General features: G+C 28.7%; 1 protein-coding gene across 4 annotated transcripts in view; it reads right to left on the minus strand.

Annotated features, from left to right (window-relative positions):
• Nucleotides 1–4187: 4187 nt before the first annotated feature.
• The window catches only part of LOC130668320 (uncharacterized), a 43313-nt gene continuing 30989 nt past the window's right edge, over nucleotides 4188–16511 (minus strand). For all 4 annotated transcript variants that reach the window (XM_057470554.1, XM_057470551.1, XM_057470553.1 and 1 more), the window contains one exon: nucleotides 4188–9260. In XM_057470554.1, the coding sequence (XP_057326537.1) occupies nucleotides 8406–9260 (855 nt within the window). In that variant the 3' untranslated portion in view covers nucleotides 4188–8405. The remainder of the gene's footprint in view (nucleotides 9261–16511) is intronic.

Consider the following 16511-nt stretch of genomic DNA (forward strand, 5'->3'; position numbering starts at 1 on the left):
TTACAGTTTTTTTTTTCAATCCACTTTACTTTTTGTCAGCTTTATAAAAAATAATCACTCCAAGCGTAGTACAAAATATGATCATAATAATTGAAATCAAAAACATGAAATATAAATATTTTCACGATCTATAAACTGATAAAATTATTGAAAATATTTATTTTTTTTTATTAATCCGTTGAGATAGAAAATAAAAAAATTTTAAATATCGCTTTTGTGATTGTTTACATCTTACAATAAGTGGATCCTTACTTTTTAATAGGTATTAAAATAAATGTACAAAAATAAACATACGTTAAACAAATTTTCTGTAAATGTCGATATTGATTATTAGCATATTTAAAAAATATATGAAATTTGGTTTATGTGCAGAAAAAAAAAATGAATGTCACATATATTTCGTATAGATTTTTTTGCATACATTGTAACGAAAGTGAAACTAATTCTTGAACCTTTAAATATCTAGAAAACAAGTACCCTATTCTTTTTGAATAGAGATTTAGTCAGTCAGATATTGACAACTAAACAGCGAACATCTTGTATCGACCCAAAAAAAAATAGATAGGAATGGTTACTGTGCTACATAAAAATGATTGTAAAATATGTAGAAACTGATCTTAGCGTATTATTAGTTCTCGTTATAATAGGGGTGGATAGTTTTTACATACGACTGAGTACGATTCGACATAGTAACCGTTTTTGTGCTGGACAAGAACTGGTGTTTTTAGTTACATGTCTGACTATACTGTTTAGCGGAACAAATTTTGTCAACAGTAGTTAGACATGTGACTGAAAACAACAGTTCCTACCCAGCACAGGAATGGTTACTATATTGAACGACAATCGAACGCATTTGTCCGGGGAGTCTTTCGCATCTTTACACAGCGCCTTTACATATTTTATGTAATAACACATCTACTGCTGAAAAGAACCTGTATCATCTGGTAAGCGAAAGGTGACTGTGAACACAATAACCAGTCGTGTTTTCGACACAATGTTTAACACAGTAATGATTACTATGTTAAATCGTACTCAGTCGTATGTAAAAACTACCCACCCCTATTATAACGAGAACTACACGGGAAAAACAATATAGTAGTGGAAACTCTCTGGGATAGTACTGAGTACTTTCTATAAAAAAAAAGAAGATCAGTTCACTCTAAAACCAAGTGTGTAGTCAAAATTAACACACTTCCCAAATATCATTGAAACGCCATAAGCAATCTATAGATATTTAATACACCGTGAAACGTGTTTTAAATGACTACAAAAAACTATAGTTTCGCTTATGGCCTTAAACATAGAACACATTTAATATGTGTTAAAATAATACACTTGTAACACACTTGGTTTTAGAGTGTTTCTACATACTTTACGACTATTTTTATATAGCACAGTAACTATTCCTATCTATTTTTTTTCCGAGTAAATAAATATTCTTTTCCTTGCCTTTTTTTTACCGCTGTAATTGTGGTGTTATCATTGCTAATTTAAGTCTGTTATTATTGTAATATAAGTGATATTAATTTATAAATTATTAAATATTACAGTATATATAGGTTGAAATTAAGAGAAACTTTATTGCTATATAAATTTTTTCAAAGAATTATTTTAAAAACGTCATAAAGATTCTAAGCTTTTTTCTCGTTTGTCCCAATTGAATTACGGGATTTATGGCCAATAACAATAAGAAAAATTTTTTTATGGTCAAGCAATCGATATTAATAGATGGCCTTACGAGTGTTCAGAACAGAAGAATAAAATATATTTTTATAAAATAAAAATATAAAATCAAAATCACATATACTCATAAATATTGTTTGAAAATTTTTGGTGATTTCTTGGAAGTATATATCATATGCTATCGACACATTCTCCTTCGTTGCGTGAGAATCATTTTTGAGAATACGGACGATAACTTTCAAATCGTGAATCTAAATATGCAGTCAAGTGAAAAACCATTCAAGATGTGAAATAAAAATTCTATGGAAATTTATCTGATAAATGGATAGTAGAATAATGAAATAAAAAAAATATACATGATAAAAAGACAACATTGTTTAGACTAGTTATCTAATGCATATTTAATTTAATAAAATTTAATTATGTAAAACTAAATAAAACTAAAATCTTACTTTTTTAACTCTAGTAAAATATTATCACGATTTCTATACTGTTGTATTATATTTTACAAGTCTAGCTCAACTTTTACGTTGAATTTTGTTAGATAAGAATTCCCATGCGCGCTATGTTCAAGATACAAGAATACAAAATCCAATTTAAAGTGATAATGAAAGTTTTAAAACTATTTTTGTCACCCAGTGTCAATTCAAATGTTTAAAACATTTTTCTTTCTTTTTATTTTATCTTGTTTTGCTTAAAAAAGGGAAATTCTAATTCGCTTGATAAAATAAATTTTTTTTTTTTTTAGGTCTTAATAAAAATATTCTGAAAATCAATTTATGTAAGATAAAATTTATATATTTTTAACGGAATTATGCTTTTAGCGATGAGATAAAAGGGGTCGAAAGTGATGCGTAGCAAATGGATTTTTCTTACAAACCCTTCACCTATATCTCATACATCACTCTTATTAGACTTTGTTTTAGAGTATCACGTAACACTGTCACGGAAAATTACTTTGGATAATATTTCTCGATAAACATAAAAAAATTTATTTAAAAAAACAATCTTAAACGCATGCATATTAATGTAAAACGATTTCTTATAAATATCTATGTTACATTTATAGACCATTGCCCCATATATATAAATAGAAAAAATTAATAGCACACTTGAAATAAATTTGTTCATTAATAATGTAGTACCCTACCATAATTCACATATTTTTTATAAAAAAATAACATTTTATATATTTAGTACAAACAAGCATTAGATCCGAGATGTGAGCATGAGTTGCAGATACTAATTTTTTTTTACGAATACGATGACAAGACGATGGAGTAGATAAGTGAGTTGTACAATATTAGGTGATATAAGGGCCAAAAGCGAAGCCCCGCTAGGGGGTGAGAGCGAAGCGCCTCCACTCAGAAAATAAAAGTTTTTTATTATAATTTTTTAAAATTCTTATAAATATTTACTGTTATTATCAATTCGTTGTAAATATAATGGCTGAAGTAAATAAATCAAGGTTTAAGTACGTAAAGGAATTATATGTACCTTTGGGTAGCGTAAGAGTAAAAAAGTTGTACAATTAAAAAATTATAAATCGTGTGAAACTAAAAGCTGCCCATGCAGAAGCTGCCAGAGTTGAACGACGGGGTCCTACTTGGCCCAGCACTGGGGAACCTAGCTTTGGCACACCTATATTGGCCCATGCTTGGCTCAAGATTGGGTATTTAGTCCTGGCCGTTACAATGATTACCCGAGCTTGGGCCAAAACTGGATGCCCCTGCCTTGGCCGTCCAATGGCAACTCAGAATTGGGTCAAGGTAGGATTACCCAAGTTTGGCTATACCTATGGTGTAATAAATAGATCATATAAATGTATCAGTTCAACATTAGTAGGTTCGTCCAGTAGCTACCGTTTGGACCCAGCAACCAGAAGGACGGTAGTTCATGCCCAGAGCCCAACAGACATTTCACCGAGTTTTTTTTACATCACTTACCTCTCTTAGATAGTTTAAACGTTAATGATCATGAATTCTACGAAGTTAATAATACACGGAAAAATTGAAACCCGACTGGTTCCTGTGCAGCACACTAACCAGTCGTGTCTAGCATCGTACTCAGTCTGGTGCGCAACCCGAACAGTAACAACGGCAGCACAGTAATCAGTTGTGTGCAGAACAATACTGAGTCGTGTGCACACCCGAATCAGTATTGTTCGGCACACGACTGATTACGGTGCTGCTGTTCAGGTGCTGCACCAGACTGAGTACGGTGCTAGACACGACTGGTTAGTGTGCGCACCAGAACCAGTCGTGTGCTTGCCCTTATTTTTTCTTGCACACGACTCAGTCGTGCTGCACAGGAACCAGTCAGGTTTCAATTTTTCCATGTAATAAAATACTGTTTTAAACGTGTTAATGCATTGCAGTATTCCGTGTGCACGTTTTACAAAAATAAATGAAATGAATTAATTTATATGGAAAAATTTTATATATTACACAAATGATATTGTAATTTATTTTTATTTAAATATTAATGACAAAAATACATTGGCAATTGGAATAATCATCACACATCATGACTGAGGTCCTACATAATTTATTTACAAAATTGAACCATTGTCATAAAGTTGAAGAAAAAAAATTATTTTATTAATTAATTAATGAATTTCAATTACATTATTACTTTTTAACCGTCACATGTAATAACCTATTAAATATGTTATACTAGCAGTCTAATAATTTTTTTTTTATATTGATGAGTAGACATAGCCATTGAATATAAGTACAATACATATATATGTATAATAATGAATAATTAAACATTTGAAATGTCGAATATTATTTATTACTATGTATTCCATATATATCAAGTATATTAACAGAAGGTCCCATATTCCAATATCGATCAATTCATTTAATGATCGTTCCATAAATGTTTAAGATAAAATTGTAATTTTAAAATACTAAACATTTTTTTAATCTCTTGGTCTGAAAGTTTTATCCCAACTTCGATCAACGAAGCATACACTATTATTATTTTTTTTTATTTTAATAAACAATTATTGACTATATCTATATTTTTATCAATTTAGAAAGTAATATATGACATTTCGAAAGATTTTATCATTTATTATTATTATTATTATTATCTTATTCATCATTATTTGGATAGGGTCTGTACACTGTTCAGTAACTTTTTTTTTTATTTTATATATCTTTTGATATTTACACACATAGTTTTAATAAATAATTATATTTTTCTGTTTTATGTAAAAAAATATTTAGTGCTTTCGAAAATATCGGACATTACTTTCATTATCGATATACGTAATTAAAATCTTATCATTTTCATTTATATATTATTATTACATTCGATATACATATATAATTTATATAACTCATACACTTATAGTTAATATATATATATATATTAATTTATATAATTTTCCTAACATTAATTTTAAGTATCCAGTCATTAGATTCGTTGAAATACATCTAGATAATAATTACAGTACTATAATATATACTTTTAAAATATTCAAGTCTATTATTATTATATTACAATTTAATAATAATAATAAGAAGAAGATATGCAAAAAGGATTTAAATATTAAAGTTTATAAGATTTATCCGAGTACACGATTTAAACTACTGATGAGCAGTCACTCGAATCGAAATATCGAACTTACATTTAACTTACATTAACTTATAGAACTTACATAAGCTTAGTGAACTTACATCGAACTAAAATAACTTAATGGGCTTGATTACAACTTAAATGGACTTAAATAAAAATATTGACTTAATTATAACTTACCTGGAATATAAATAACCCAAAGTGAACTTGAATGTACTAATGAGATTGATCAGTACAAAACTAAAAAGAAGCCACAGTAAAAGGCTACATAATCTATTGTATCTATTTAATAGTTCCTGAAGACGAGCAGTGATGCTGCATCAGTTGTCGTTAAGGAACTTGTTGAGGGGACAGAAACATTTTTTTTTTCTGTTTACTCCAAACTTGAGTGAGCTTGGATGATTCCAAAGCAACTTCCTCACAGACCAGAACCACCAGCTACTCCAGGTGACATTGGGGAACGCGCTGAAAGGAAAAAAATTTTTCGAGGAACTTATCTACGAGAAAGCTGCTCCAGAATCATCAAAACTCACTCAATTTTGGAGTGAACAGAAAAAAAATTTATTATTATAATTAAGTCAATATTTTTATTTAAGTCGATTCAAGTTATAATCAATCCCATTAAGTTATTTAAGTTTGATGTAAGTTCACTAAGCTTATGAAAGTTCTATAAGTTAACATATGTTAAATGTAAGTTTAATATTTTGACTCGGGAAAATTTATATTTTTAAGGGTTCCGTAACAAAATATCTGTGGACAAAATATCCAAAGGAAAAAATATCTTCGGACAAAATATCCGTGGACAAAATTTAAACACTATGAAATGTCTGCAGACGAAGTTACCGACCGAAATAATATTCTGTGTGTAAAGTAGGGATCACTTATCTATTAAAAAATATATATGTTATATTTCAATCAAAGGTTTTAGTAGCCTTTTACCGCTACTTCATAACACACCTACTCAAGTACGCTCAAAACAATCCAGTAATTGACGAAATTAAATAAAAATATGAATATTTTTTCTTTAATTCATCTATTAAATATGGATATTTTGTCCACAGATATTTTGACTACAGATATTTTGTCAGTGGATGTTTTATCCACGGATATTGTGTCCCGTAGATATTTTGGAACGTAGATATTTTGTCCGTCAATACTTTCACGCGGATATTTTGTCGTAGATATTTTGTCCATAGATTTTTTAGCGCGGCACCATTTTTAAGTATGTAAGAAATGTAATTAAAATTTACTAAAATTAATAAACTAGACTTTTATAAACTTTTTATAGAAAAAAAAAATTACTTTTTATATCCGGATTTATTTTCATACTTTTAAATAAATTGCTGATTAAATTTAAACGAATTTATTTTCAAAAAGCTAAATATATCGCCTTACAATCATTTAGAATACTGTAATCACTTTTACTCGTACTTTAATGTGGTTTATAAAAAAACGTGTTATTTCAACGTTTAATATTTCCCCATAAAATTAAAACGACTTTTTTATTATCGTTTTTCATTTGCTTTTTTATATTATTAATCATAACCGGTCGCAGAAGTATTTTTCAAATATCGTACAAAAATATATTCTGAGTTATTTATTTATTATTATTTTTTTTTTAAATTATATAGACACAAGTATTTCGATCAAATCAATATGAAGAAACGGACTAAGAATATTCATAATAAGTATGATAAATTAAATAGTGTGAATTTTTAGTGAGAGCTGAAATAATTTTTGATATATTTATCATTATACAATTATGTTATAAACTTTTCTTTAAAAAAATTTAATGTTATTACTACAAAAATTATTACATTATGTACCATAAAAAATTAAGATTAAAAATTTTAATCTTAAAAAATAATTAAAACTTATTTTAGTATAGGGGAGACCGGGGCAAGACGACCCACCTAAGCCGGTTATTATTATTTGTGGCTTTTAACCATCAAGTCGATTTACTCTTGTCCAACTTGAACTCAATTCACCAAAATTTTGGTGAAGCTCCTGAAAAAAAATTTTTTTTTGGGGGCAGGACGGCCCCCTCCGAAAAAAAATGAAAAAAAAAATTAATTTTTTTTAATTGTAAAAAAATTTCCCGCGTAACAAATGTTTATATTTTTCTCTTTAACAACTGTATTTACTTTAATATTACTCGAAATAACCTTTTTTGATATAATACGAGTCATTTTTTCACTTCTGTAGAAAAAAATTGAGTGTTTTAATTTTTTTCCAAGCATATTACCAAATACTGTACAACTGAATTTTAATTTAAATTGATTATTAAATTAAGAAGTTATTGAAATTATTTAATTAAAATTGATTATTGGTTTTTTTAACTTTTTCAAATGCTCTATTTTAATCCAAATCCATATAATTAACCAAAAAATGATATTTCTATTAAATTAATCATGACTAGGTTATAATACTATAAAATACATTTTCTTTTAGAATTTTTGAGTGGTTCATTTTGCCCCAAGTTTCACGTATCGGGCTAAAAATGAGTAAATAATATAAATTTGTGATAATCAAAAGAAAACAAGAAAAAAAAAAATTTGGTTAATTTTTGAGGTGGGCCTTCTTGCCCCAGGTGGGCCGTCTTGCCCCGGTCTTCCCTATACTATTTATTTTATATATAATAAGTATTTATTTTTTAAATTGAAATTTTTCAAATCTCATCATCACTCACCATACTTTTTTTACCAATAATATTTCAATTTTCATAACATATATTAATAACACTAAAATTTCATAAATCATCAATTTCATTAATTTACTTTTTTTTCTTTTTATTTTACTTTCTCCCTGTTCTCATTTCATTATTTATAACTTAATTAACACAACCAATAACTCTTAGTATCTCTAAGCACAAATAATTAATAATAATAATAAATTATACCAAGCAGTACACACATATAAATAAAAAGTAAATGAATATATATTTAACGTAAATGAAAATATCAAAATAAGAAGAAAACAAATAAACATACAAACAATAAAGTTTTTTTTATTTACTCGTAATAAAAAAATTTTGGCCAATACTCAGTCGTTAAATGCATCCGTGCTGCATAAAAAAATTACAACAGAGGAAGAGACTAGACTGTAGTGATACGCAAGAAAAATCACCTGACAAATTACACACAAGTCGCTTTATATCCAAGAATTATGTCGGGTGTTTTACTGCACGAGGGTCGATCGTTCGGTGATATAGTAGTAGACCCAGTAAAAGTATTTGTAGTAGTGGTGGTGGCCATGGTGATTGTGGTGGTAGTGGCGGCTGTTTTTTCTCGCAGTGTCGTCGAAGTATTTCGGCCAAGTGATTCCGCCCTATCAGTACTAACAAGATTTGGTGGTCTAAAATCTTTTGATCGTTGATGAAGAACCTTTGTAAAGCTTTCAGCATTCCCAATACTCGCTCTACTATCACGATAACACTGTGATGACTTTCCTAAGGTTTCAAGTTTTTCAGCATTAGTTAAAATATTAGGACGGCTACCGCGATAAAGTGGACGTGCAAGAACGTCCATTCTGTCAAAATGACAAATGCTCATGCCTTTGTCTCTAAGTAAAGGCCTAGCAAGAACATCCATCCGATCAAACTGGCAAATACTCATTCCTCTTTCACGTTGCAATGGCCTAACAAGTACATCTGTTCTATCAAACTGACAAATACTCATTCCTCTTTCACGTTGAAATGATCTTAAGGGTTTTGGATGCTCGTTGAAAGACTTTAGATTCATCACTGGAATAATCTCTTCCTCTGCTTCAATAATTTCTTCAATTTGACCTTGTTCTTCACCTCCACTTATTTCTGTTTGTACCAATGACTGAAGATTAAAAGCACTTCGAGTACGTCGAGAAAAATTACCATTTTCACCTAACATTGAAGCACTTGAATCCACAAATACGCTGTTTTGTCTTGGACGAATTACTGCTTGACATTGCGAATGATCCACACAGTGAATATTAAATTTTGAACACGAACGCAACTGTAACACCAACAATTTCTCTTTTTATATTTAAACACATCAACTTAATACATTTTTCAATTCTCATATATTTAAATTTCTCGTGAAAAGAAGAAGATTTGATCTAATGAGATACAGCCAAATCTGGTAGAATAAAATTACATTTAGTCAAATATTGAATTTCTACATCCAGATCTGACCAAATCAGGAAAAAACATTAACGAGCATTGTTATCACTAACGAGATTTTTCTAGATATGGTAATGTCCAAATTCTAAATTTGACCAGATATAATTTTATCTGACCAGATCTAACCATATCTTGCCAAATTCATTCTTTTTTTCACGGGGAATCCATAATAAAGTTTCACATTATTTTCAAGTAAATTTGATAAAAATAAATTCGACTGTAATTATCAAAAATTTCAAATGTGAACTAATTTTTTTTTCTCGCCTCCAGGCGGAAAGCGTCAACTTTCGTCCCGCTGTGCAAAACGAAGTTGCCGCTTTCCGCCTCCGTCGAGGAAAAAAATAGTATACACTCCTTGGGCAGTAAATAAGAAAGCCTCAGATCACATGTTTGTTGACCTCGACTTCGCCTCGGCCGAACAATTACATGTGATCTGAGACATTTCTTACTTTACTACCCTAGGTGTGTAGTATACTATATTAAAGAATCAATTCAATTAATTTAATAATTTTAAATTATGAAAGCATTTAAAAAAAATCGTTACACACATTGGAGATATCCTTTCAAAAATGTTCAAAAAATTCCCTCATACTTTGAAATGAATGCGATCTGTTAGAAATCAATTTTTCTGCCCTCCGGCCGAAAAGTGGCAACTTTCGGGCCGCTGCCCTGAGCGAAGTTGCAACGTTCCGGCTTCGTCGAGCAGAAAAATAGTATGCTCACCTTGGCTAGTAAAAAAGAAAACCTCAGACCACATGTTTGTCAGCCTCGGCCAACAATTACATGTGATCTGAGATTTTTCTTATTTTACTGGCCTAGGTAGGTAATTTACTATTCAAATTAAAAATAATTAAAATCATTTATTATTTTTTTGTGAAAATATTTTAATTTTATTAACATTAAGTTTGAATCATATACAAGTTCCATAAAAAAATTTTTGAAAATAAGGTAAAAATTTTTCGATATCTCACTTTGATCGAGAGTCAGTTTACTCTAGTCTCCCCTAAACGTCAATCATTCTCAAATTTCTTGACAGACTTGGTTGTATATATTTAGGGCCTAGTAGGCTTTATTTCATTTGAACCCACGGCAAAAAATGATTACGATATGAAATTTCTAATGTGTTGAAAAAAATTTGTTTAATAAAATAGATGTTCATTTAATATAATTCGAAACTCAACTATTAACAAGTTTTTTCGTTAAATCATTTAAATTAATTATTAACTTATACTCTATATTAAAATATTGAACATTTGACTTTTACTTTATAAATATTTAATATCTTTAAAAGCATAAGATAATCAATATAACGTAACCTGAAATGTCCTTAACTTGAACTCTATACTTTTTTTTTTTTATATTAAAAGGAAAAAAAAATTAGTTTAATATGTCAGACAATTACTGTTCATTATTAAAAACATTATTAGTTAAAAGTTTTTTTTATGAATTTTGTATTGAAAATTATAAGTTTATTGGTTTTTACAGCGTTAATATTTAACTTATTTTTTTTTTGCTAGACATTCAAATAAGTCTTGAATGTGTTGAAATGTGTTTTTTTTTTTTTTCGTTGCTTTTATTACCAGACAACGTGAAAATCGAGTACCTGTCAAACGTAAGAGGAGATCCAATGGGAGTTGATTGAACCGAGACATGGACAAAGTTTTCACCTTGTGGGTGACTAACTATCACTGAGGGACAATAAACTCGTTGGCTATCTCCAACCATCTGACAATATTGTAGTGTTAGTTCGAATTCTCATGAGGTAAGCTCATTGGGTAAACAGGTATCACAGAAATTACCGTAACGCAGGGATGTATATATATTTACGAAGAGACAAGTTAACATGGGTGTCAAAATCGTAGAAAATACAGTGAGGTTTCGATCGTCCCAAAGGTATTTAGTTTGACCACAGTTACTTGATGGATATTTATTACTTTAGGTATTCGTGCAAAATGTACCTGTATGTATGTATGGCTAGTCACTAGTCATGTCATTATCTATAAAATATACCTACGTCTACTCCTATTTTCGAACATCACGTTTCCCGATAAAGAATACCTATAGCGTTTACTCTTTACTTTAGTATTATGTTGTCTAGATCTTTATAAGACATAAAAACATTTCATTGCTTTATACGAACAAAAAAAAAGCCTTAGAATTAAATAAAAAATGATTAATTTGGGATATTTTTATAAATTTTATCTTAAGTACGCTGTAAAAGATTTGCGGAGTGAACGCGGAGTAAATCCGGAGTGGATGCGGAGCGGATGACTATTTATTTATTTAATCTCCTCGTAGTGAAATTAGTTCTAAATTACGACTAAAAGGAGTTTATCTTAATATCAAATCTCCGAATAGGAGTGAATACGGATTGAAGTTAAATCCAAATTCACTCCGCCAAAAAGACAAACTTTCTATTTATTCCGTATGTGGAGTGATTTTTTCTTAAAACTCCAAGTGACGGAGTGAATTCGGATTGGAATAAAATCCGTAATCACTCCGAATTCACTCCCGATTTTTTACAGTGTAATGATAAGAAAATATTGAATAAAGGAATGCTTCACTTTTTTCATCCTGAATACGTGAAATTATTTACTGATTGTTTGAATTCAAAGAAATTGAAATCAAATTTTCTAATGCCGCTCGAAGAATTTTTTATTTCTCACCTCCGGGCGGAAAGCGTCAACTTTCGTCCCGCTGTGCAAAACGAAGTTGCCACTTTCCGCCTCCGTCGAGGAGAAAAATAGTATACACTCCTCGGGAAGTAAATAAGAAAGCCTCAGATCACATGTTTGTTGACCTCGGCTTCGCCTCGGCCAACAATTACATGTGATCTGAGACATTTCTTACTTTACTTCCCTCGGTGTGTAATATACTATTTTTTCATTTTTAGATAAAATTTAGTGGCTTCGAAAAAATAAAAATCAATTATATTTGTTATATTTTCAACAAGTGCGATGACTCATGTGTATATTTAAATAATAAATGTTTTGATATAAAACTTGAGAGTTGAAGTATAAAAAAAAAAAAAAATTCATAAAAATAAAAATTTTAGAAAAATAAATTATTTTAGTTAAAATTTTTGGATATGCTATTTTTTTAACAGCTTCTATTATTCAACATCGACATTCATAAAAGCTCATGCTTAATTAAATATACTCTACTACAAAGTACTAATTACATTTGCCTGAAGTATAAAAAATATTAGTAGTCATCAAAATTTTTTTAATGAATTTTCGGAATAAATTATTTTATTTAAATTTTACTTTCATCTCAATATTTTTCATGCTAATCGAAATGTAAATAAGTTTTTTCATACAAATATTAATTATCTCAAATTTTAAACTTTTATAATTTAAATTAATAATCGTTTAAAAAAAAAACATATATATTTATAAATTTCAAGATGAATAATGTTTCCCAGAAAATATTCAGAGCAATTCTAAATGAAAAATTTTTCCATGTATAAATATCTTGGTGTCAATACATGTACGTTTATGAACATGTATATAAATGCCAAGAAAAGCATTAAGAAAAAAAACATGATAAACGTCAATCCGTTCTCTCTTCTTCATCTCTTTTATTCCCAAGTCACATTTTCTCGCATTTACTCCAACACGTTGGGGAATCATAAATTGTGACATTCATGCGTCGATAAATTTATGGAACATGTTTTATGAACGAACGAACGAACGAACGTGGGATTGGTGCAAATTTACAATGGATAGATGCTGTGGATATATAGAGTTAAAAATGAATTGTAAATTATAAAAAAATAAAACTTTAATTTAGCAAGCCTAATTTATTTTATTGTAAATCAAAATGATATAATATATAGCGGAAGTGCCTTGACATAGCGTTGGGTATATATTATTACATATATAAACGAAAAATTGTCATAGTAGGTGTTTAAATTACATTTCGAATACAGTATAAAGGAGGAACGAGAGGGCAGGAACAGAAGATAAATGAGTTTCAAGTGAATATGGATCGTACGATACTACGGTTAACCAGCAACTGCTGCAATGCACTTTCTCGATTCACAAGAACGAACACGTTTAGTATACTATACTGTCATCATTGTTATAACAACGCTTTTACTGACAATAAAATATTTCATTTGTTCAAATTATTGTTAATTACAATCACGCTGCGGTATTGATTTTCGATTCTGCTAAATTTAAGTCATTACGTGGTATAATGGAACACCCAAAACAGAACAAAGAGACTATATGTAAATTGAATATCGACATTTTTTTATTGAATTTAATTTTTAAAATATTAATAAAAAAAACTCGAAAGACAATTATTTTTATAATAAAACTATTTTTATTATGTCATTTTTAAAAATGATATTGCGTCATATATTATAATGCTGTGGCTATATAATAGAGTATTTTATAAATAAATTACCTCAATCATAGCAGGAACTCCTCACGCAATAATGTAATATATCGATGAATAACTTAGTGAAATTGAAAAATAATTTTTGAATAATCTAAAAAGATCATTAACACGAAATAAATTTTATATGTTTCTTCGCTAAACAGTACTTAATTATAGGGGACAATTTTTTTATATTTTATACAACCATTTCAGTAATTTATAATTTAAGATCATTTTTTTTTATTCCAAATAGTAAAAAGTATTGTAAAAAATTACTATTTGATTTATAATTACACTGTAAAAAAAAAAATCAGGGTAAGTCTAGGCGGTGTATACACCTATAGGTGTTAAATTTTAACACTGAAGGCGGTGTTAAAAAACATCGCCACCGGTGTAAATATTCTTTAGCGGTGTTAAAATATTTTTCGGTGTTGAAAATATTTAACTTTGTGAATATTTTTACTTACTCGATCACTACAGTTAAATAGGTGTTTTTATTAATTAATTAAATTATTTTTGATTGAAATGGTGGTCATAAAATTGTGTAATTTTTAAATAAATTATGTATGACATAAATAATTATATCAATAAGTACATAGCAAAATTTAAATTACCTCCAGATAATATTCATTAAATATTTATATTTCTTTGTATGTAATACATTTTTATTCCAATTTCTATACGTGGAATTTTGTTTTTACACCTATATAACACCGGTATTTTGACACAAACAAATTACACCGCCTACACCGATGTTATTTCACTTTAACACCGCTCTTTTTACAGTGTATTATTGTCTAAATTTAAACAATTGTTGTTTGAAATACAATCCCGAATTCGTAGTTTATAGGTGATTACTATACTTGGGTAATTAAATACATAAATATTTTAATTTATGTATTAAAAAAAAAAAATATCTAAATTATTGCTATGACTATTTATTAAGTTATACTTTGCAAAATTAATAACTTACGAAACTATAGCAGTGGAATATGAATTTGATTTACCGAATGTTTGAAGAGTAGTTAATTATTGTAGACACAGAACACCTGCTATGCAGTATGTACACAGTTTCTCCGTAAACTCAAGAGCAATGAATACGTATGCAGTATGTTCAATGCAGAAACCACTAGAGTCCTTTTGGTTAAAGTTAATCCGTCGTGTAGTTCTGACTAATACCGCAAAATTCTCACTTGCTATTTAAAACTTTTTGTTTCGTTGTTAATAATCTTTGGGCGGTCATCCGGTTTTTTACTATGCAGAAGTTTTAATAATATTTATTGCAAACGGTTGATAACAAAAATTTTACTACTCCAGCACGTATAAAAAAAAAAAAAACTGTAATGTAAAAAGTAAATTTATAGTATGATTTTAGTTGAGATATTATTATAAATATTATATTTTTACATTCAGCAAATTGCAAAACAAATAAATTACTGGAAAAGTAATTAATAAAAAAAAAATTCAAATTCCAAAGTCAGAATTACCAGAAAATAAAGAGACAAATAAATAAATGTTGACTCAGTAAATCATTGATCACAACATTTCGTCTATAAATCAGACTTTCTCGAGCTCTATAAATAAAAATACTTTTTTTACAAAAATAATAAACAGTATCATTTATAGCCCCTAGTTTTGTAAGAGCTATAATTTTCAACCAAATTTTTTTTTTTTTTCCAATCACCTGCTTGAAACTACGAGTCTCAATGTCCATTTAGAAAGTCAATACAAGCCAATTTCAGAGCAACGCGATTTAGCGGGTTTAAAATCATTGGCTTCTTAAGGAAGACCCTAGGGCAGAAAACTTCTAATAGTTTCTGTGCACTAAATTAGTTTTTGACTTCATTACAGTCCTGCTAAAATCAAATCTGTTAATTGAAAACTTTAAATAACTATATGTCGTTCTAACCAACCAAATTAACAGTTTAGTTTGCACATGTCTTATTGGTTTAAATTGTCTCATTTCTGTTAGCTTTAGACATTTAAATTTCAATGCAGATAGTTATGCTAAATGTAGTGTGTGACATGGAATCAAACACAATTCAGACGAGGTTAAAGTTGACTGCTTGAGCCAAAAGCAAAAGCTGCAATCACACGTAGTCCGGTTCATCCTTCGGCTAACGACTATGATATCTTTTCAATATAAGATTATCGAAATATTAATTTATTTTATTTTTGTAATAAATCAAGTATGTGATGTTTATTTAAAATAAGTAACTGACTAATAGTAACTGACTTTATTTTAAATCATTCCTTTTATTTTATAATATTAGTTCAATTTTTTCAAATTATGAATTATTATTCAACTTTTAAATTATTAATTTGATTTTTTTATTTCTTATTCTCATTTTAATTTCTTATATTCAAATTTTTTTTAAATATCCCGCCGTTTTGTCTGAGATATGTCGCTTTTTTTTTCAATCCTTCTGTTGAGCCAGTGCTGCTGCCAGTAGTCGTTGGAGACAGAAAATGAAAAAAATAATAACAACAGTAAAAATAAAAATGGCAGTTAAATTTTTCGTGAGTTTTAAGTTTTTAAGTTTTTACTAATTGCAATTAAACCAAGAAGAGTTGGATAGTGATTTACGATAGGGTTCTTGTAGTCACTAACTAACGCTAAATAAGAGAAAATCAGGTCTGTAAGCTGTTTTATTCAAGAGTTATCGTGATCACAAGAAATCATTTAATTTATTGACAT

The sequence above is a fragment of the Microplitis mediator genome, chromosome 5, assembly GCF_029852145.1.
Source record: "Microplitis mediator isolate UGA2020A chromosome 5, iyMicMedi2.1, whole genome shotgun sequence".
In the NCBI taxonomy this organism is placed as follows: Eukaryota; Metazoa; Arthropoda; class Insecta; order Hymenoptera; family Braconidae; genus Microplitis; species Microplitis mediator.